General features: G+C 38.0%; 7 protein-coding genes across 7 annotated transcripts; 3 read left to right on the top strand and 4 right to left on the bottom strand.

Annotated features, from left to right (window-relative positions):
- Nucleotides 1–2956: 2956 nt before the first annotated feature.
- Nucleotides 2957–4194, bottom strand: KVR01_007747 (uncharacterized protein; the record flags this gene model as incomplete). The annotated part of the gene is made up of 4 exons (XM_044791135.1): nucleotides 2957–3187; nucleotides 3242–3542; nucleotides 3593–3797; nucleotides 3858–4194. 4 exons carry the CDS (start codon nucleotides 4192–4194, stop codon nucleotides 2957–2959), a joined length of 1074 nt encoding a protein of 357 aa, XP_044642725.1.
- Nucleotides 4195–4994: 800 nt separating this feature from the next.
- KVR01_008281 (uncharacterized protein) lies at nucleotides 4995–6074 on the bottom strand (the record flags this gene model as incomplete). The annotated part of the gene is made up of 3 exons (XM_044785317.1): nucleotides 4995–5304; nucleotides 5365–5972; nucleotides 6027–6074. The coding sequence occupies 3 exons, from the start codon at nucleotides 6072–6074 to the stop codon at nucleotides 4995–4997; spliced, it is 966 nt and encodes a 321-aa protein (XP_044643259.1).
- Nucleotides 6075–13309: 7235 nt separating this feature from the next.
- On the top strand, nucleotides 13310–14489 carry KVR01_008101 (uncharacterized protein; the record flags this gene model as incomplete). Its single annotated transcript, XM_044793113.1, has 3 exons — nucleotides 13310–13343; nucleotides 13417–14075; nucleotides 14130–14489. 3 exons carry the CDS (start codon nucleotides 13310–13312, stop codon nucleotides 14487–14489), a joined length of 1053 nt encoding a protein of 350 aa, XP_044643079.1.
- Nucleotides 14490–15146: 657 nt separating this feature from the next.
- KVR01_008030 (uncharacterized protein) lies at nucleotides 15147–16952 on the top strand (the record flags this gene model as incomplete). The annotated part of the gene is made up of 5 exons (XM_044792012.1): nucleotides 15147–15273; nucleotides 15328–15395; nucleotides 15473–15723; nucleotides 15795–15970; nucleotides 16075–16952. 5 exons carry the CDS (start codon nucleotides 15147–15149, stop codon nucleotides 16950–16952), a joined length of 1500 nt encoding a protein of 499 aa, XP_044643008.1.
- A 112-nt stretch (nucleotides 16953–17064) lies between these two features.
- KVR01_008165 (uncharacterized protein) lies at nucleotides 17065–18674 on the bottom strand. Its single transcript, XM_044785158.1, has 6 exons — nucleotides 18382–18674; nucleotides 18242–18321; nucleotides 17620–18175; nucleotides 17509–17561; nucleotides 17324–17451; nucleotides 17065–17268 (listed from the first exon to the last, which is right to left on the bottom strand). Exons 1-6 carry the CDS (start codon nucleotides 18405–18407, stop codon nucleotides 17158–17160), a joined length of 954 nt encoding a protein of 317 aa, XP_044643143.1. The 5' UTR covers nucleotides 18408–18674; the 3' UTR covers nucleotides 17065–17157.
- A 424-nt stretch (nucleotides 18675–19098) lies between these two features.
- KVR01_007735 (uncharacterized protein) lies at nucleotides 19099–20002 on the top strand (the record flags this gene model as incomplete). Its single annotated transcript, XM_044783190.1, has 2 exons — nucleotides 19099–19107; nucleotides 19185–20002. The coding sequence occupies 2 exons, from the start codon at nucleotides 19099–19101 to the stop codon at nucleotides 19935–19937; spliced, it is 762 nt and encodes a 253-aa protein (XP_044642713.1). The 3' UTR covers nucleotides 19938–20002.
- Nucleotides 20003–20277: 275 nt separating this feature from the next.
- Nucleotides 20278–22284, bottom strand: KVR01_008058 (uncharacterized protein; the record flags this gene model as incomplete). Its single annotated transcript, XM_044789307.1, has 3 exons — nucleotides 20278–21189; nucleotides 21275–21734; nucleotides 22073–22284. 3 exons carry the CDS (start codon nucleotides 22282–22284, stop codon nucleotides 20278–20280), a joined length of 1584 nt encoding a protein of 527 aa, XP_044643036.1.
- Nucleotides 22285–22387: the final 103 nt, after the last annotated feature.

The raw sequence follows: 22387 nt of genomic DNA, 5'->3' as shown, positions 1-22387 counted from the left end.
TCCTGCCGCCTTGTCTTTGTTTGGCTTCTTCTTAGAGACGGGTAATGACGGCTGGTGAGTGGGACAGCTCACAAACACTTATGAGGATTCTTTAAAAGCCTGCTTTATTTGAGATGGCAGCAATAACCTCAATATGGCTTTAGATTTGGGCATTGCCCGCATTCGGTCTGGTATGAATTGCCTATTGTCCAACCCAGCTTCCATGGCAACCTTGGAACCTTGAAGGTTGGGGTCTAGCCCTTGCAGCTAGTAAATCCACTGCCTAAAGCAATGAAGGAGACCAATCCAACTTCATCTATCATCAATCTTATCGATGTGGCGTGCAAGCTTGTCTGCGAGGCCCATGGCGTGTACTACGTATCCCGGGATGGGGCAGCAAGTACTAATGGTCACACCGGCGGCGTACCTAGTCAGCAACCAGGCTGCAATGTATTACGGCAGATCTGCGAGCTCACCAATCAAATGGTACTGACCCATACATTGCTACACTGTTTAAAAGAGCCATGATATTTCAGGCCAAACTTTCCAATTGCTGGACAAGATTCTGCCGAAGGCCCCAGTCAAGTGGGATGGCAAACTTGAAGCTTTGTAGCAGCATGCCGGATCTTGAGGAAGCAGACGGAGGCAGCGTCTTCGGAGGAAAACTCTGACAAACATCGTCAGCAGATACCCAAACGCCTTATTTGGCTGCTTTCAAGTGTGTCCAAGTGCGGAGAGTGTGATTAGGTGTGGGTATGATTAGCTGACAAGTGGAATACCTATAGCAAGCACTTGAGCAGCAGTGTGGCATGGGATGCCACCGTGCTACCATTTTCAAGAGTTATAATGCACAACAAATGGGGGATATCCAAGCCCATATAGCAACCTCAATGTTTGAAATATCTAGTGCAAGCTGTGCCTTCGAAGAATAAAGTTCCGTGCCGACTCTTCTATTGCTCCATATTCCGTAGAGAAGACGAGGTGACCACTCCAGAAGGCGACAGTCTCAAATGAATCTTCGACGCCATCTCATAACAGACAAGTCTTGCATCGTAAATCGGAATACAGGTAAATATCCACTCTGAAGACGATGCTTTCGAAGAGACAGAGGAGACTTTCATGAGTCAATAATCGCGGATGTTGATTGGTTTCCTCGGACAGGAAGCACGGAAATTATTTGTGCAGGGAAAAGTAGGCTGCGGAAAGTATACTTTACGAAGCTTCTTTCCAACCATCAACTTCCGAAAATTGCCTAGTATTATGGGCGCGCAGACAAAGAGGCTTCTCACGGTCCGGTACTCTGTTTTGGCACTCTGATGACTCCCCGTCCCCCTAAACAGTCAGTAGAAGGCTTCCTGCACTCAATTGTTTTCCAAGCACTCAGCCGACCCCCGGATCTAATTGATGCCATCTTACCTCAATGGTCGGAAGACGGCCTTGATGCTGTCGAATTTCGAATACCGAAACTCGAAGATGGCTCTAGTAGACTGTTAAACATGAACGCTGAGAATGGCTATTGCTTCCTTTGCTTCCTTTGCTTCTTCGGCGGCCTCGATGAAAGTTTTTGGGATATTCTGGATTATTAAGATCGCGCCAAGCAGCTGATTCTTTTGGCCTCGTTGCCCAAAGTCAAGATCTTGTGTTGGGCGAGACCGTACACAGTCTTCATCGAAACCATCCGCGACCCAGGGAATGTCATTAAATTCCACAAGCTTACCCGCAGCGATTGCCGAGATCAATTTCAACGAATCGATTGCAAAGTTGAAGTTACAAGATGGCCATAAGAACTGTCTTCCGATCGTCGGAGACATTGCAGAGAATGCTCAGGGCATATTTCTCAGGGCAGTCATAGTGGTCGGAACACTGATTCATCGGGTTCTTGACCAGGACGAAGCGATAAGAGACATTGGCAGAGGCTTCGGGAATGTTTTCAACGCGACAGATATGACTTGTTTGGACTTATTCTACCAAGGGCCACGGTGGAACGCTCTACTATGTCCGTACGCGATACAACACGATGCTTGGCCTGGCTGCTGATAATCCTTTTGGTCTCCCTCTTGAAGCACTAATTCTTCCCTGGCTTGGGGAATTCGAATGGCTTCGAACTCCGACCGACGCAGATCCTGGGCCGGATGTATGCGAAGAGCATTACAGCTGCGATGTAAATGCTCCGAGAATGCAGCGTGTCGCAAGCTTGCTTCATCAGCTGACGCAGGGTCTACTGGAAGTTGTCAACATACACTATCTCGTTCCTTACTTTTGTTATAGTGTTCATTTCTGTCACCGCTCCATCTGGGACTGTCTCGTAGAACACTGGAAAACGCGTACTAAGACAACCTCTTTCACGAACTCGGCAGCAGTGATGGCGGCGTACTGTCGACAGCGAAGCTTGAAAGCAACACGCGGGACAGGTCAACGTCCATGATGTTAATAGCTGCTCGCGGACATGCAGATGAAAGCGTCAGGAACAAACTAAGGTTTACTATTTGAGGACACTGGGCACGTTTGTTTGGCTGAGATCATGCACTCGTACCAACAATCTATCTCAAAAGTCATGTTTGCAGGCTTTCTGGAAAGCACTGATTCAATCAGAAGATACTTCCAGGTCATTTGATCCTCCCAAGGAAACCGGTGCACCAGCCTGTGACTGCGGACTCTCTGGTGGCTGGAGGCTGGAAGGTGTTGATAAGGGCTTCATAGTGTACATGAGCTTCTGGGGATACGGGTGAGGCAGTCTCTCAGCTAAAGTTTTGGCGACGGCCAGTAACTTTGTGGTTAGTCACACACAGAGATCATTGAGGGGCATCACTGGTCAAGGTGGCGATAAATCAGGCTAATGAGGCTGGCGGTAAGTTGAATTTGACCTCAAAGCCTAGGCTGACTCACCGACGGTGCATTTTGTTCTCCAAGTATCTTCATGTGCTACTTCGTGACCATCTTATGCTGATTCCTGGATCGTTGGCTCGCACTCGGCCGATCAAGTCGTGACCACTGGGTACTGGTCTTTACCGAACGTGGAATTCAAAGACACCAATCCTGTGACACTTCCGTCGTCGAGGCGATTCCACGTCTCAATCGAGCTTCCAAGCGAGTCAAGGCTCAGCAGAATCTGGCGAGAGCCCCTCTTCCAGTCGCCGTATCCTCCATAACCCGTGCGCCGGCTGAAGCAAAGGTTCAATCCATTACCAGTCAAACCCGTCACACTCAGCTGATTGTCCCATTTGAAACACCAATCGTCGCCATGCTGGTGGCCACTGAAGACCGCTGTCAGATTCCTGGTGTCCATTAGAGCCTTCATGAATGGCTCGTCTTGCCTGCCGTTGCCTTTGCCCTGCCCAGGAAAGGCACCATCTTCGTTGATGCCAGGTGCAAAACTTGAATTGACTGCCGATGGCTGGAATGCCCCGGAAGCACTGACTGGGATGTGGACAAAGGCGATGGACGGCAAATATGCCCCGTAAGTGCTGGCAAGTTGGTCCCTGGCCTCTTCAAACCAAGACACCACAGTCTCGTCCACCCAATCGTCCAGGGAAGTGACGGAACCATCATGGGCTTGCCGTTTCCTATTTAACAAGCGTCTTAGCATTCAAAATCTTGTTACAAGAGCAAAGACTTCAGATAGGCATACCCGCCTCGGCTATCAAAGAACCAAAGAATCATCGCCGGGACTGTGGAGATGTTGTTTGGGTACACGGGCACATAGTAATTGGAGACACCGGAACCACTCTTGTTGACGTCCGATTCCGTGAGGGAATTGGGGTACATCTTCTCTCGCAAGAAGATATCCTCTCTGGCGAGATGGAGGTCGGTGTCATGATCTGGTCGCACAGAGCTGTCAGCGAGCTTGAAGCCGACAATGAGACCCACGAATCACTCACTGCCGTAAGTAGATGCCCAAGGCAAACCAACTTGGACAAGGGGACCCGCGATCTTGTCCATGTAGGCCGTGGCATTTGCTTTGACGACATTCTCGCCCGTGATCAGGTCCCCGTTCAGGACCACAAGTTGTGGTGATTCGACCTTGAGGACGTATTGCATCAGCCCCAGGGTCTTATCATCATGAGATGGACCCCATGTTGTGTTCTCCCCTTCACCGAAATGCAGGTCCTCGAAAACCGTGATATGGAAGGTCCGGCTGCTTGTGAAGTGAAGCGCTGGCCAAGCGTTTGACAGCATGACACAACAGAGTGAGACCAGTAAAAGAGTCAAATCCATGTTTGTGGTGGGGCGTCTGTATAGTTGATTCTCTGAGTGGAGTACGAGGATCGTGGGTGCAGAAGCTGGCTAACAGCGAAGCAAGTAATGTGCAAGTGAGAACCAATGCAGCGTAGAGGGAGTAATGGACAGCTGATAAATCAATATGGCAAGGAGGATGCTATTACCAACCATGCTCGTGCTCAAAGGAGTGGATGTCAAACGGCAGAGTTGACAGCACTGAGTGTGCCGTTGAGACAGACCTCTGCAATGCCTCGCAAACGCGACCCGGCCATAAGCGCCGCACCGTCGCAATCGTTTACTGATTACCTGGGCACATATGTGTTTGAGTCATCGGTGATACTCTTGGTGGACCACCTCATCCATATTGACCCGTAGAAACATAGGACCAAATCTTCTCATCAACTCAGTGACTTGTTCGACCAGAAATGCGAAACTTCACACGCTGTTCTGTTCAATTGCGAGGTTTTGTTTTATTTTGGTAGTCATCGACTGTACTTCGCACGACGAAACTTAGTCATCTAGACTCTGTGAGCAAGGCCTGGAATAACCGTTTGTATACGAGACACGCCCGGGCGACTGTAGCAACCGTGAGTTGAGAGAGTCACAAGGTCTGTTCTCAACACTGCGATATAAACTCAGGTCTTGGTCTGAAGCAGGATTCTGCTTCGAGGTTCGTACAAAATCCTTTTTCATCATCTAGTTCCTTTTTTCCCGCCTCGCCAGTAGGCTGTGATACCGCGGGCCAGATCTCACGCCCATCGCCCTCTTCTTCCTTCCTCCGATGCCCTGTCACATCTCTACGAAGCGTCATTTGGAAGTGCAGTGGACCCTAATTTAATGTCAGTCCAGTGGTGGCACCACAGGCGGGGAAGTCTGCTCACTTTCTCCTTTTCAGGGTGGTATTCTCCATTGACATAAACACCGGCGTTAATGTTTCTCTGCGAGCCATCGCAGAGGTCTTTGTCTTCGGCGAGGACTTGGTGGTAGAAGGCATTGATCTTTGCGAACTCTTCATCTGTGGCATTCTTATGTCGATAGACCTCATTCTCGATCTTGCTTGTTGTTGATGTCACAGGGGTCATGCGCTGGATGTAAAACATGTTTTCGCTGAATTTAAAAATCAGTATGTTCTCGAGTGGCATTAGGAGGAAGGAAGAGGCTACTAACGTGATTGTCACAGATGTGCTTGGGTAGAAATACGTGATTGATCTGCGGAACTGCTTGGCTTCTGGGTCCTTGTTGATGATCTCATGCTCGAGGATGTTGTCGCCGTTCGGCTCAACGCGGTATCTCGACACGTCGGAAACCCCGGCAATCAATGGATGGCTAGTGGGGCAGTGATAACACTCGTTGTAGTTCTCAACGAGCCCCTTCCAGTTGGCGTCGACATCCATATCCCATTCGTGGTCGTAGCTAAATTCCTCTGCGAAGTCGAACCTGTTCATCCTTTCGCTTTGGTCCACGTTTTGGAACTGCCCTTCCCATGTAACGCTCGGCTCTTCTCCATGACTGGTGGCCTCTAGATTGACCCATACGAAACCCTTCCTGTCAACATGGACATGAATAGGCAGCAGGCCCTGTTGGCTGTTGTCGAACCATTCGACGGTATCGAAACGGGGAGCCTTCGCCAGATTGCCGTTCAGGCCATAGGACCAACCGTGATATTTGCAGTTCAAAATGCTGGCCGTACAGCATTTCTCTTGTTCAACGGGATACGCGCGGAAGCCCTTGATGGTGCCACTTGGGTCACGAATGAGGAAAAAGGAGAAATTGGCCTGTGTGAAGGAGGCATATTGGCCAGACTCGATGAATCGGAGTGAATGTGTGACTAGGATCCATTTTTGTGAAAATATGGCGCGCCGCTCAAGCTGGTACATCGCCGGGGAGCGATACCATGATGCTGGCAGCCCTCTTGTAGGCTTGGGCTTGGTTTGCTCGCTGTGCTGAGAGGAGCCGTGTAAGAATGAAGGGATAGATTTCTCTTAACTATAGACCTATTTAGGAGGGAGAGGACAGTCCCTTTTATAGACAAAGGTAAGTCTTTTAAACACCTATTAGAATACTATAGAAATTAAGAGAAATAAGTATTCTTTATATAAGTTAGTATTTTATATTTAAAGGATTAAAATAGTAATTATATTAAATTATAAATAAATATAAAACTATTAATAAATAGAGTATTTTTATAATTCTTTAAAAGTTAGATATATAATATAAATTATTTAAATAATTTTTTATAAAAATATAAGTATTATTTAATTTGATTTTAAAAATTTATTATTAAAAAACCTTTATAAAGGAATAAAAATTTAATAAATAATTATAATTATAAATATTTTAATTAAATAAAATCTTTATAAAAAAGTTTAGTTTATAAATAAAATATAAACTATATATATATTAATAATTTTTAATTTAATTTATTAAATAAAATAAAAACTAAAAGTTTAAAAGTTTAATTATATTAATAATTAAATTAAAAACTTTTAATATATAATTATAGTTATTTTATTAAAAATTTTATAATTATATTTATATATTATTATATTTATTTATATATAAATATATTTTTATATAATTTAATTATTATATTTAAATTATTATATTATATATATTATAAATTTATAAAATATATATAAATTTATAAACTTATAAGTATAGATTAAATATAATAGTTATAATAATATATAGTATATTATATATTATAAGTTAAGTAAGTTATTTTAAACTTTTATTTTAAGTTATTTTAAACTTATAGGTTAAAAATACTTTTAAGTTTATTTAATATATTTTTAATATATTTTTAATAGTTTATAAAATATAAAAGAATTTCTATTTTTAATAAGAATTTTTAATAATTAAAACCTTTTAATATATAGGGTTAATTTTAGTTTTAAAGGAGAAAATAATCTATTTATAAAGTAAAAATTAAGTATTTTTATTTAAAGAGTTTATTATTTTTAAAAAATACTTCTTTTATTAGATATATTATAATAGATATTTATAATTTATTTATTATTTTAAAATATTTCTTTTATTTTAAAACTCTTTTATATATATATAGAATATTTTTATATTAATTTCTTATATAAATTATACCTTTTTAACTAACTTAAATTCTTATTTAATTATAGGCTTTATTAATTAATTTATAAAATTATTTTTATATTTATTTTAGTAATTTTAATTAGATTTTTAATTATATATTTATTAAAGTAATATATAATATTTATATATTTAGTTTATTTATAAAATATTTAATTTTAGTTAATTTTAAAATAGTATTATTATTTTTATATATTTTACTTTTAAAATATTATACTCTAATTTTAAAAATTATTAAAATAAATTATTAAATTATATAAATAAATTCCTTTTAATAGCTTTTAAAGCTATATATTTAACTTTATAAATATTTAATATAAGTATTTTTATTATTAAAAAATTAACTAATAAAGTTAAATATATTTTTATTTTTAATAGATAAAAGAATATATAGTTTCAAATAGATTTTCTATTATTTATATTATTACTTTAATTTAAGTTATAATAACTTATTAAATATAAAGTATTTATTTTTAAATATTAAATTTTTATATATATTAGGAAATTTTAATAAATATTTTTATAATTTATTTAATTTTTAAAGTATTTTATATTAAAGTTAAATATATATTTAACTAATTTAAATATTAAAAGTATATATTTAATTTAGTTTTAAATTAATATATAAAAAAGTTTATTTATTATTAAAAGTTTTATTTCTTTTTAAAGGTTTAATTTATATTTTTTTAAGGTTTTTAAAAGTATAAAATATTAATTTTAATTTTATTTTAATATTATTAATATAATTATTTTTAAATATATTAAATTTTATAAATATTTTAAAAGTATATTAATTTTAATTTATAATAATAATTTTATTATTTTTATTAATTTTAATATTATTTTTAAAAATTATTTAATTCCTTTTAAAAATTTAAATTTATATTTTAAATATTAAGAAATTAAATTATTTATAATATTTAAATTAATATTTAAAGTTATTATATTATTTATATAATATATAAATATTATTTATAAATTTATATTTATAAATATACCTTTATTATAAGAATATATTTTAAATTTAATTTTATTAAAATATTAATTAAATATTTATATTATAATAAAAGTATTTATTTAAAGTTATATATAGCTTTTAATAATAAAGTAACCTTATTTTATATTTATTTTATTATATATAAAATTAAAAATTTAATATATATTTTATAATTTATATTAAAATATAAACAAATATTTTTATATTATAATTTAATATATATTAGTTTTATTAGTTACTATAATTAATAATATATTATAAGTTTTTACTTATAAATAATTAAAAGTTTTTAAAATCTATTTTAAATTATTATTTATAATTATAAATAATTTATTTAGCTTTATATTTAATAATTTTTTATTAATTATTTAATTAAATTTTATTATATTAAAATTATTTATATTTTTTTAATACCTATTTACTAAATAATATAGTTTTATTTTTAAATAATATAATTATTTTATAACAATTTTATTTTTTAAACTATTTTTTATTTATTATAAATTTAAATTATAAATCTTTTTAAAAATTTAATATTTCTTTTATATTAAAAGATTTAATTATAATATTAATTATTATAATAATAAAAAATTATTAAAATTATTCATAATAATATTTATATAAATATTTTTAATAAAATATAATTCTTTATATTTTTATTATTATTTTATCTTTTATAAGTATTTCTTCCCTTATAAAAGTTTTTTTAAATTTTACTTTTTTATAAATATTTTTCCTTTATAAAATTTTTAATATTATTTTTATTTTTAAATTTATTAAATTTATTAAAGGATTTTCTTTTAAAATCTATATATTTTATATTAATATAAATTTATTAATTTTTATATTTTAAACTTTATATATATATATTTTAAGAATATAATTTATTAAAAACCTTTTTATTTTTAATTTTTAACTTATTTTTATATTTATTATTATTATAATAAATTATTAAACCTTAAGTTTTATATTATTAATATTAAATATTTTATTATTTTTATTTTATAAAAATTTAAAAATTTAAAAAATATATAGAGTTATATTATATAAATATATAATAATTTTAAAAATATCTCTTTATAATATTTATAATAAATTAAAACTATTATTAAGTTTTAAACTTTATTTATTATAATAAAATTTAATTTTTATAACTTTATTAAATTTTTTATATATATAAAAATATTAAAGTAATATATATTATTTTTATTTAAAAGGATTTAAATCTTTTATTAGTAAATTTAATATTATTATTAAAGAAGAATTCTTTAATAGATTTATTACTATTATTTTCTTTTTATTTTTAAAGTTTTAAAAACTTTTAAAACCTTATTTTTCCTTTTAATAAATATTTATATAAATATTTAGTCTTTTATTAAAAATAAAATATAATATTTATATTTATTATATATAAGTATAAATAATTTATTTATATTATTATATATTTTTAAAAATATTATATTTTTATTATTTAAACTTTTTTATTATATTTAATTATATATTTAACTTATAAATAAATATTATATTTAAAAATTTATAAAGTTTTAATAAAATTTTTAATATTTATTTTATTATTTTAAATATTTATATAAATAGAATAAGATTTATATAACTTAAATAATAATATTAATAATATAAATTATTTAAAAATTATTTTATTTTTATATAATTAAAGTATTTATTTATATATTATTAAAATTATTATTAAATATTTTAACTTTAATATAATATAAATTATTTTTCTTATATCCTTTATTTATAAATCTATTAAACTTAATAAAATAAAGTTTAATTATATTTCCTTTTAATATAATTAATATAATATAATTTATAATATTATAATTAAATATATTTAAATTTAATAAAAATATATAATATATATTTAATACTTTAACCTTATAATTGTTATTTAAAAATAATATATTACTTTTCTAATATATTTAATATTTATTATATTTATTTTACTTTATTTAACTTTTTATTTATAAATTTTAATATTTAAATAATTTCTTATTATATAAATTAATTATATTTATTTTATTATTAAATATAAATTCTATAAATATAGTTTTTATATAGTCTTTATATTTTATATTAATTATTATATTTATTATAAATATATAAAAGTATAAATAGTATTTACTTTTATTTAAAATTTAATAAATTAATATTATTAAAGTTATTAATTATTTTATTTATATCTATTTTATTTATAAATAATTTATATAATATATAAATAATAGTAATTATTTTAGAATTTTCTTTTAATAAATCTTTTTTATTTTTTATTTTTAATTTATTAAAAGGATTAATAACTTTTTAATTTAAGAACTATAAAGAGTAATTTATTAATCTTTTATTTTACTTTAATTTATTAAAATTTAATTTATATATATAAATATTTTCTCTCTTTTTTTTACTTTTAAACTTTTAATACCTTATTAAAGTTAAAGAAATAGTAATTTTTAATATACCCCTTTAAGTTATAATAAAAGTATTTTATAATTTTTATTATTATTATTATTATTATTATTTATAAATAATATTTTTATAAAAGAGTTTTTTTAATTTATTTATTAAATTAATAAATAAAATATTAATTATATAACTTTTAAAATCTTTCTTTAAACTTTATATAATATTTTATATAAATCTTTTATAATGATTATTAAATAAATTTAATATTTAAATAATAATTACTTATTTAAAAGTTAATATTATTTATTTTTAAATCTTCAATTAATTATTTAACTTTATTTAAATATTTTTTATAATATTAAATTCCTTTAAAAGATATTTTAAAACTTTATAATAATATTTTTATATTTTATATATATAAAAGGTTTCTTTTATATATTAAGTAAATTAAAATATTAACTTTATAATTTTATTAATTAAAAGATTTTATAAATTATTATTATTTTAATTAAACCTTCTTTTATAAAAAACCTATAACTTTTATACTTTAATATAAATAATTTTTATATTAAATAACTAAAAATACTATATTTATTATATAAAGCTATAAAATTTATAAAGAATTCTTTAAATTAAAAAAACTTCTTTTATTAAAAACTTATATTATAAAAATAAGTTAAAAACTTTATATAATAATACTTTTTAAGTATATTTTTATTATATTTAATATATTTTTAGTTTTTTATAATTTTCTTTATAAAAGTTTTATCTATTTTTAAAATTAAAAATATTTTTTATAATTTTAATTATATTAAATATAATATAATAAATTAAAAGTTATATTTTATAATAAAGTTATAAATTTTAAAAATATTTTATAAAATTATAATAATAATAATCTTTTATAATAATATTAAAAATATTTTTAAATATTTTCTTATAAATTAAAATATTAAATATAATATATATTAACTTTATTTAAATATTAAAGATTAATTAAAATAATTAATTTTAAATAAATTATAAAATCTAAATCTTAAAATATTATTAATAAATATTTTAAGAGATTAAAAGTCTTATTAATTAATTAAAATAGTAATATAAATATTAATAAAAATTAAAAGAAATTTAAAGTTTTAAATAATATTTTTATAAAAATCTAATTAAAAATTTATAAAGTAAAAATTTAAAAAATAAAGTTAAAAGGAGGATTTTTAATAAATATTTAAAAGTTTTAATAAAAAATTAATTTAAAAGCTTTTAAAAAATTAAGAAATTATATAATAATTTATTAAAATTATAAATTTAAATAATTAAAAATAATATAATTAAAATTTATTTATTAAAATAAATTAAATAATATACTTTATAATAAAATAGATTTTATAATAATAAAGTAATTAAAAATATTTAAAATTAATAATATTAAAAATAAATATAAATAGTTTAAAATATTTATTAACTTTAATTTAAAAAGTAAAATTTAATTAATTTAATTAAAAGATAATTAAAAACCTAATTTAATTAAATATAAACTTAATAAATTTAATATAATAAGTTAACTTTTAAAATAAATAAATTAAGTTTACTATAATTTAATTAATTAAGTATTAAGAGATATAATTTATAAAAATAAAGGAATAAATTTTTTTTAATTATAAATCTATTTAAAAAGAAAAGAATAATTCCTTTTATAAATAAAGATAAATCCTTTAAACACCTATTAAAATATTATAGAAATTAAAAGAAATAAATATTCCTTATATAAGTTAATACCTTATATTTAGAGGATTAAAATAGTAGTTATATTAGACTATAGACAGATATAAAGCCGTCGATAAATAGGGTATTTTTACAAGCTAAATAAGAGCCGCCACATAGTGTTGACGCCAGGGAGTGGATGATTGGACAATCTCGTTGAAAACTACCCAGCGCGAGCTTTTGCGAGATCCGACTCGCCTTGCCTGCTGCATTCATGTAGGTAGCATTGACGCCCTCGCCATAGCTGGACGCGCTGCAGCCAGCTTGATTGCCAAGCGATTTGATACCTGGTCCTGGTCCGCCGCTGGTGCCGGTACTGAAGATAGAGGTGGGAGAAGAGTGGGGAAAATGTTGGCGTCCCTGGGGTGGAGGTTCCAGATAACGCCCTTAGCAGAGCTCCTAGTCCATACCTGGGTACGCATCCACGCATCCCACCAACTCTAAAGGATCGCGCGTTGGCCGGACCCCTCCGTATCGATGGCGGGCGAGCCTCGGAGTCTGGGAGACGACGCCAGGGACACGGGGAGCGGCACCGAGTGTCTGGGAGGTCTTGGCTTAGATGACATCCGACCCACTCGCTTTCCCCATCTTACGCAGGTTGTAACGTTCTCCAGATCGCAGCTCGCCGAGTTGCACTGGTGACCTTGGGATCTAGAGCTTACCTTGCGCACACCCAGCTACTTTTGTGGCGCATCAAGCTTCCATAAACCAACACCTTTCAGTAACCAAACATCAATTGATCCATCCCAAGGCAAATTTCGTCGCGATTTGATTCTTCTTTTACATGTGACAGCACTCCCGATACAGCTTTGGACGACACGACCGGAAAAGATGTCCAACGAAATCCCCCTCATTGATTTCTCTGGTACGCAGACCCCAATGTACAATTACAGCATACAAGAATCCAATGACTGAGAGAGTATTGCTTTGTGCTTTAGATTTCTACTCGCCTGACCCAGCAGTCAAGGCCGGCGTGGTTGACCAGATCCGCCAGAGTTGCTTGTACAATGGTTTTTTCCAGATTAAGAACCATTCTGTCCCACTGGAGCAACAGAGCGCTGCCATGAAAAGTGCCAAGAGGTTCTTCTCCCTAGATCTGGAGGAGAAGCAAAAAGTCTCCAAGAATAACAATACTTGGAACCGCGGGTACGAGATGCTCCGATCACAGATCTTGGAGGAAGGCACCCAGCCCGAGCTGAAGGAAGGCTTTTACATTGGCGATGACATCTCTGCCGATCACCCCTACTTCTTGGAGAAGAAACTCAACAGCGGGCCAAACCAGTGGCCGGAGCCTCTGGGGCACACATTCCAGGAAACGACCATGACCTACTACAAGTCAACCGTTGGCTTGGCCGCTGATCTTCTGAAGGCCCTGGCGCTGTCCCTAGGCCTTGAAGAGGACTACTTCTCTGAGTTCATGAACGGTGCTGTAGCGACGATGCGGCTGCTCCACTATCCGAGTCAACCAGCCGACGCGGACGAGAAGTTGTCGCGAGGAATCGGTGCTCACACTGACTTCGGGGCGATCACTCTACTCTTGCAGGACGAGGTCGATGGTCTGCAGGTCTGGGATAAGCGTTCGGAAACATGGATCGATGTGAGTTTAATTGTTTGCCAGCAACTAAGAGACATCATCTGACATTTGATCTAGGTCGAGCCCACCAAAGGTGCTTTGGTCATAAACCTGGGCAATCTCATGTCTCGGTGGACAAATGAGAAGTACAAGAGCAACGTCCACCGAGTCATCAACAAGTCAGGAAAAGAGCGTTACTCTATCCCCTTGTTTGTGTCGGGTAACCCCGACTACCTCGTCGAGTGCATCCCGACATGTAAACTTGCGGATGAACCGGCGAAATTCCCCCCAGTTACGGTTCAGGAGGCCGTATCCGCAGCCTACGCTGAGTCTTATGGGAGAGCACAGCTTTTCAAGCAGGGCTTGGAGAAAGTGGTTGCGAGCACTACGGCAGCGGCATCGTCTCCCGCGGCTGGCACGCCAATTGCTGCTGCTTAAGGGCCAAATTCAATATGCCCATGTAATTTTGGGAGATCCCCTCTAACGAGCGATCATGTACCGTATAAAAGAGTTGCATCAAAATGAAATGGTCTAAACGTCGAATGTCTGGTGATCATCAATCTACGAAAACTTTGCATCCGAACTTGACGGCTTTGACTGTGTTCCGGGAATGTCTCCATGCACATTGGTGCTCAACCGGGAAGAATATTGTAAACCATGTACACATGGTTGAAGAGCATGTGACTGGTCAACAAATTGTCGGAAAACTCGATGACGGCCCCTCATTCAGCACCACGTGCACCTGGGCAGTTTGCATTGCCTGATACCGACCCTAGCAACGCCCATTGGCCCCACGACCTATCTATCAGGCAAGCTCTCCCACTTTTGATTTTGGTCTTTTGCACCTTCATGATGCCGCTTGTGACGGTATTCGTATCAAAAGCGACGCACCTTTCCTACTTTGGTCTCACCAGCAGCCAATCATCATCATGGCTGTGATAGCTCAAATGAAAACAGATGCACTGTGGATCTGGCGTAGGAGTACAAAGCTGTGAGAGAAACCAACAACAAATTGAACAACTCTCAACTGGACCGGTTTATACAATCTCTTCCCATAAGTCTTGGAGAACGCGAATTCCTTTGGGCTACCACAGAATGGCTGATTCAAGTAACTTCGAGAAGCCGGGTATCGCACTAGCTGGGGACGATCGCTCAACAACGGAAGGCCAAGTCCATGGGTGCGATGAGGTTCACGCGAGCCTGAAAAGCGAGCGGAAATATGGTAAGACCTGATGACTTCCGAAATAAGACCAAAAAATGCTCATGGGTGCTCCAGTGCGAAAGCTAGACCTGTGGCTTTTACCTTTCCTCAGCATGATGTACTTCTTCAACTCCATCGATCGAGTGAGTCAAATACAAGCATACCTAGGTAACTAGATGATGATGAGTTCCATCATTGCTAACAATAAGTCATCTTTCAGAGTAATCTGGGTAATGCCGAGACAGATGGAATGGGAAAGGACCTGCACTTTGTCGGGCAGGAGTACTCGTTGCTCGTCCTTCTCTTTTACATACCGAATGGTCTCTGCGACCTCCCCCTCAACATGTTGACCGCGCGATTTTCGGGAAAGATCATGCTTCCACTCCTCATGACCGGCTGGGGGGCAATGTCAATGCTTCAAGCCGCCTGCACCAGCTTTGCCGGCATATTGGTTGTCCGGTTGATTCTAGCGTAAGCATTCCCCCAGATGGCTGCATTATTCACATTCATTTTGTATGCTAATTCACTGTCATCGAATTCAGTGCCCTTGAAGCCGGGTTCTTCGCCGGCGCCGTGTTCTATCTCACGCTCTTCTACACCCGAGGCGAACTCGGCTTCCGTATTGCCCTGTTCTTCGGCAGTGCGCTGCTGGCGGGGGCTTTCTCCGGGCTGTTAGCATTTGGGGTATTTCAAATCAAGGAGTCACATGTCAAAGGCTGTAAGCATCACTTTTCACCTATCATGGATCCCCGCCTTTTGTATTTTGGAGCGTCCTATAATACAACACCTCAGGACCCGTAGCAGGACTAATGTTACTATCAGGGATGTGGTTGTTTCTAATTGAAGGTGGGATGACTGTCATCATGGGAATTGTTGCTTTCTTCTGGCTGCCAGCATCACCCTCAACTGCGTGGTTTTTCACCGAGGAGGAGAAGACGATGGCGGAGATGCGGCAGCTGAGAGACGGCTCTCGGCAGGTTGGCGAAGAGTTTACGCTCAAAGATTGCTTTAGCAGCTGGAAGAACCGCATGTTCGCAGTGTGGTGCATCATCAGCTTCACCTATCCGGTTGCGTTCGCGACAACAGCGAACTTCCTTCCCCTGATCCTCAGACGGCTGGGTTATAGCACGGTGATCACAAATCTCCTCACCGTTCCGCCAAATGTGGTTGGGTTTTTGGCTCTCCTGGCCGTGACACGCAGCTCCGATAGGAACCGCGAGCGTTCGTTCCATATCGTCGGCGCATTGCTGCTTAGCCTGGCGGGACTCATCATTTTGGCGGCGGTCCCCTCAGACACTGACGCGGCACACATCGGCGTGGCATACTTCGCCTGCTTCCTGCTATGCAGTGGCGCATACATCCCGAGTTGTCTTGTCCACAGTTGGCACAACAACAATAACCTCAGCGAGACGTCGAGGGCAGCGACGACAGGCTTGTTGGTCGGCCTTGGAAATTTGGGCGGTATCCTGTCCGGGGCAACATTCCGAACTAATTACGCCCCTCGTTACATCCCCACTCTGGGTGCAACAGCGGCTTGTAATGTGGTCTGCATTTGCTTTACCCTTGGATTAGGCCTTTGGATGCGCAGGGAGAATGCAAGAAAAGACCGGGAGTGTGGGGCTGTGTTGAAGGCTGGTGACACTGACACGAGGGATATCGTATTGGGAACTAGAGACACAAGGTGGAGGTACTTTGTATGAATTCACAGCCATGCTGATCCTTTTCACTGTGGTGGAGAGATCAATACCAAGGTAATTACCTCCTTGTACCGACATATTGCAAGGAATTCATAATGAAATGGTAGATAATAGAGTCGATTGATACGTGTCATAAACATCAAACAGGCGGCTCCTCAATATGGGTCTTGCTTCCAAGGCTTTCATCAAAACACTATCTTGTCTAGAGTTACGACTTTTTGTTCTTGGCCTCATGATACTTTCGCATTACCTCTTGTGCATCAGCAGGCATCAGAGCACCTGGTGCTGGTGTGTTCTTGCTCTTGAAGTGGTCGCACATCTTTATCATGCAGTCAATATCTCAGGTCTTTGCACAAGTGGGCAAGATCACATACCTCGGCCATGGTCACCCATCTTACACCCTCGTGTTTGTTGATATGCTCAATTATGCGCTCGTGCATGAGCAAGACGTGTGGACGGCCAGACACATCAGGGTGGATGGTCATGGGGAAGATGAATTCGTCTGAAGTCAGCTAATGTTAGTAGATGCTCCAATGAAGGGAAACGTGAAATGACGTGCCGTATTCTCGGTAGAAGTAGTCGAAGTGATCCTTCCAAATATCTTCAACGTCTCTGCCCAATATCATCAGCATTGTCCTTTTTAGAAACATATTGCCCGTTGACAAATTACCTAGGGTTTACCCATCCGTGAGAGTTCGCATTTCCTTTGATGAACATCATTGGAGGCAGATCATCGATATACCAAGAACCGGGGATTTCAACAAGCCCCGTCTCTTGCCCCTTCACCAGTGGCTTCATCCATTCCTCGGCCTTCTTCGAGTAATCAATTTTGGTCCAAGAATCCCCTGTGCGGAGCCAATACGCTTGACAGTCATGGTGCGACATGGAGTGGTCATACTCAATGCCATAGCTGAGCATGAGCTCGGTACCCTCCTTGCTGGTTTCCCACCAGGGAGCAACGGAGCCACGAGGCGGCTTGCCGCAGAAGTCTGTCAGCATCTTCCAGGTCTTATCCAACACGTCTCTCTGCTGCTCGAGGGTCATATCGACGGGGTTCTCATGACTATAGCCGTGAAGACCAATCTCATGACCCGCGTCGCGGACCATGGCACACTCCTCTGGAAATGTCTCCAATGAGTGGCCGGGGATGAACCAGGAGGCTTTGATATTGTACTTCTCGAACAACTTCAGAAGTCTTCGAGTCCCAATTGTCCCGGCCCAAAGCCCTGGTCATCGTCAGACCTCGTAGTAGCTACCAAGGTATGAAAAGATGCTGCCATAGCTAGACTTACCCCGGCTGATGTCGCTGGTGCTGTCCTCACCTCCATAGGACCCAAGCCACCCGGCCACTGCGTCGATATCTACGCCATAACTGTTCTAATATCAGCATCTTCAGTCGGCTGCAGGGCCTATGGATCTTGGAAATACTCACCAAACCAATACTTCTTTCTTGCCCATTGTGGTTCTTGGATGAGATACTGTCTTAGCTACAGGCACACGCAGGCCTGGATGATGCACACGATGCTGCTGACTCTTTTTTGTTGATGTACTCAGCCAGCGTTGGTCGGGTGGCCGGTACGAGGAGGGGGATCAGCTAGGCACAGGGATGCTTGTAGTGGGGTTCGTTTCCGAAAGCGACTGGACGGACTGGCTCTCACTAATGACGCGCTACCACAGTCCGGAGCACAGGACGATGCGGAGTACATGATATGCTGCCGCCCGGCGCTTGTACGACAAGCACCCGGCAATAGGAAGAGGCGGCGGCCTTGGAGATAGCGACGGCCTGCCAAGCCCGCGCACTTGAGTCTCACCAGAGCTTCCCCTCCTTTTCCCACTCTTGACATCGCGGACCCAATACTCCAGCCCCACTATTGACCGTAGACCGCTTGCTACAGACCAGCGTTGGCATCGGAGTCAGTCTTCCGCACACCCCTTCCGTATGTGGAAGAAGTCTCCTGGCGAACATGCGTTTATCGCAGACTCGACTGCGAGCTTATATGCGAATGGTGCGGATACTCCATGGATGTACTGCTATTACAAATTGGGAACAGTCCACGCTCCAATGATAGGACTCTGTGACCTCGCCACGTTGAAACACCAAACGGACCACATTCTCTAGGAGATTACTCTGGGCAAGCATCACTCAGCCATGTCTAAGGTACGGGCATGAACAAAAATTAAAAACGCGTGTTGGAGTATAATCATGTGCTAATTTTGAATATTTATTCTTCATAGTTTTCGCTGAAAGGAAGAGTTGCTCTGGTAACTGGTGGAGCCAGAGGATGTGGCCTTGCCTTTGCTCAAGGCCTGGCCGAGGCAGGCGCAGACGTGGCCGTCTTCGACGTGATACCGCCTTCACCAGCTCTAGCACAGCTCACATCGGACTACGGCATTCAAACAAAGGCTTACACGATTGACGTGACGTCGATCTCTAGCCTCAAGGCTGGTTTTGAAGCCTTTAAGACAGACTTCGGTGGAAGGCTTGACATCCTTGTTGCCTGCGCAGGGGTGAACAAGAATGTCGAATTCATGGAGACCACCGAGGAAGACTTCGACAGGTTATTTGGGGTCAACTGCAAGGGTGTCTACTTTACTGCACAGCTTGCGGCGAAACAGATGATCGAGAATCAGACCAAGTGTGGTAGCATCATCCTCGTCGCCAGCATGGCGTCATACATTGCGATCCGTTCTCAGCGCTCGAGTGCCTACTGCGGGACCAAGGGTGCGGTGAAGGCCATGGTGGCACCGATGGCTGCTGAGATGAACAAGTACGGGATCCGGGTGAATTCAGTGAGCCCAGGTTTTGTTAGAACTGAGATGACATCCCCATTCCCGCACTTATTGGAGAGTTGGAAAGATGAGATCATGCTTGGTCGTGTTGCAGAGCCCGATGATATCAAAGGAGCATGTGTGTTTTTGGCAAGCGACGCCAGTAAATACTGCACTGGTACCGACATCGTGGTAGACGGGGGAGTGACTAAGTGGTGAATATTCAGGACTAGTCCTGCAGGATCTGGTCCAGATTGATCTTGAGCGCTTACTACTCTATGAAGGCGCCATATGAGTCTTAGATGTATGGTGATTAGATAGGAAACCACTTATACAGGATCTGCAGTCCAGGTGAAATGAAGCTGAATCCAAAAAATTGCATTGCTTCAGACAAGCTCCCGCTTTGTGCTCCATGAGTTGAGCTAATCGGACATTGTCAGGCTGGCGCCCGGGAACAGATGCGATGTGGTAGAAACCACAGTCATACCGCTTGCCATCAGTTATTCATTAAATTCAAATTCTGGGCGAAACTCTATTCTCCATTGTCCTTTATCTATGTCTATGATTGACCGCCAGTGGTCAAGAGATCCTGCACTATTTTCCCAATCCCGAGAACCTTCTCTTCCTCCAATTTACGCCCCACGATTTGCAGTCCGATCGGCAATTTGAGCTTTGCCATCTCTTCCTTGTTGTCTTTCCACAAATCCAAACTCCACTGGTCCACCTCTCCTCGTGGCTCGAAATCCCATGACGCCACAAGGTCATCTTCACACACCTTTCCACCAGGTATGACCAGCGCGGTGTAATCGAGAACATTCCATATTTTTGTGTATCCGACCCACCGGCAACCTTTGTGCGGCACGGCAGTGTGAGGCATTGGAGGTGTGAGAAGCGCATCGACAATCTTCCTGTCGCTTGTTCGAATGGAATCCCACTTCTCCAAATATGCCTGCTGCAGTGCCCATTTTCGCCGGTTCAGCTGCCAGTATTCAAATACTGATATCGGCTTGCCTCGATTTATGAGCTTCTCCACGTGTGGAATGAAAGGCTCGCCACCGGCTGTCACTGCGACGCGTATATCTTCGCCGCCATCGGCTGTGTAGAATTCGTCCAGGACCTGGATACATTCGGGGTGGAGGTCCGCGTTCCATTCGAGAATTGTGTGACCAGCAGATCGAAGAGCTGTCACCGCTTCGTCAAGCACGCGTGAAATAGGCGGATGTGGCCGAGCAACGCCGTCGTCTCTCAGCACACCGATAACAAGGGGTCTCGAGGTAACGTCCTGATATACATCTTCGCGCCAGGGAACCGGAACACATCTAGCGTCAAGTTCCCAAGGCTTCGATTCAATCAGTGACTTCATCACCAGGTGAACCGTGTCAAGCCTACGAGCCATAGGTCCAACGGAAGAGGGCACATGTTCTTGGCCTTCTGTCGAAACAGGCACGCCATGGTAAGGAAGCCTGGAACTCTGCAGTAAACCTATCAGCATTGCCATATGAGGTAGGGTATGTGGGCACAATGAGCGCGGCGGGGTGGGGGGTTTAAAAACTCACGCTAGGCTTGAAGCCACAGATGCCCATCATGTGCGACGGAATTCGGATACTCCCCCCAATATCAGTTCCCATGCCGAGCATACTTGCGCCGCCTGCAATCAGGACAGCTTCACCTCCAGTAGAGCCACCAGGTGTGTATTCTTGACTGTAAGGGTTCGTGGTCAAGCCCCAGAGCGGATTCTCAGTCTCACACCACATGATGCTCTGAGGGAGATTCGTCTTCCCCAAGATTACAGCCCCTAGCGATTTGAGCATCTTGACCGCCGCTGCATCCTGTTCTGCTGGGTTGAACGCTCTTCCTACATATCCAAGTGTTGTGTCATAGCCTTTCAAATTGAATTGATCTTTCAAAGTCACCACCATACCGTGAAGTGGTCCCATTTGCTCATTGTGTTGTGAAAGATATTTGTCAAGATTCCGGGCAGCATCCAAGGCATCTTTGAAGCACACTTCTGTTAAGCTGTGATGATTTGTTAGCTATTTAAGAATTAGGGCTATGTCGTATTGCACTTGCCAGTTTGTCTGTTGGATTATTGGAAAGGCTGAGTTAGCGAGAACACCGTAGCACGTAGATATCGCAAAGTGTAGTACTTGTCTGCCACTGTATGAAGGCGCCGTGTGTGGCTTTGCACCTGTGCGGAATAGAAGCGAAGCCAGTGGTGCTGTTCTGGCAAAGCTACTGCAACAAGAGAAGACTCTTCTTACCGATTTGTGTATTGTGCATGCCCTGTGTTGAGCTCCAGCTTTCAGTCCCACATGCGCTTTGGCAAATTTCAAGCTCTGAGTGATTGCACTCACTTTTCAATATGGCGCAGGGTAAGAGCCTCGCAGGAAATCTCTGACCTTGCAACTTGTTGGAGGATCTCTTCATCACGAGCAAACGTCGACGAATATTCGCTGGGATCTATCTTCTGGGATCCAGCATGCCCATTCAAGACGGCAAATTCTGTGATTGCCTCCTCCCGGGCACGTCGCTTGCCAGCAACAACTTCCTGCCAAGTCACATCCATCAATTGCTAATACCAGGTCTCTCCTATGGACAGAAATGAATCCGTTTCGCAGACTCTCCGTGTCTGATCAAATGACTGTTCACGCCTGACCTTGCAATGCCCG

The sequence above is a fragment of the Diaporthe batatas genome (assembly GCF_019321695.1).
Source record: "Diaporthe batatas strain CRI 302-4 chromosome Unknown Contig00009, whole genome shotgun sequence".
NCBI lineage: Eukaryota > Fungi > Ascomycota > Sordariomycetes > Diaporthales > Diaporthaceae > Diaporthe > Diaporthe batatas.
This window is presented reverse-complemented; position numbering and strand designations above follow the sequence as displayed.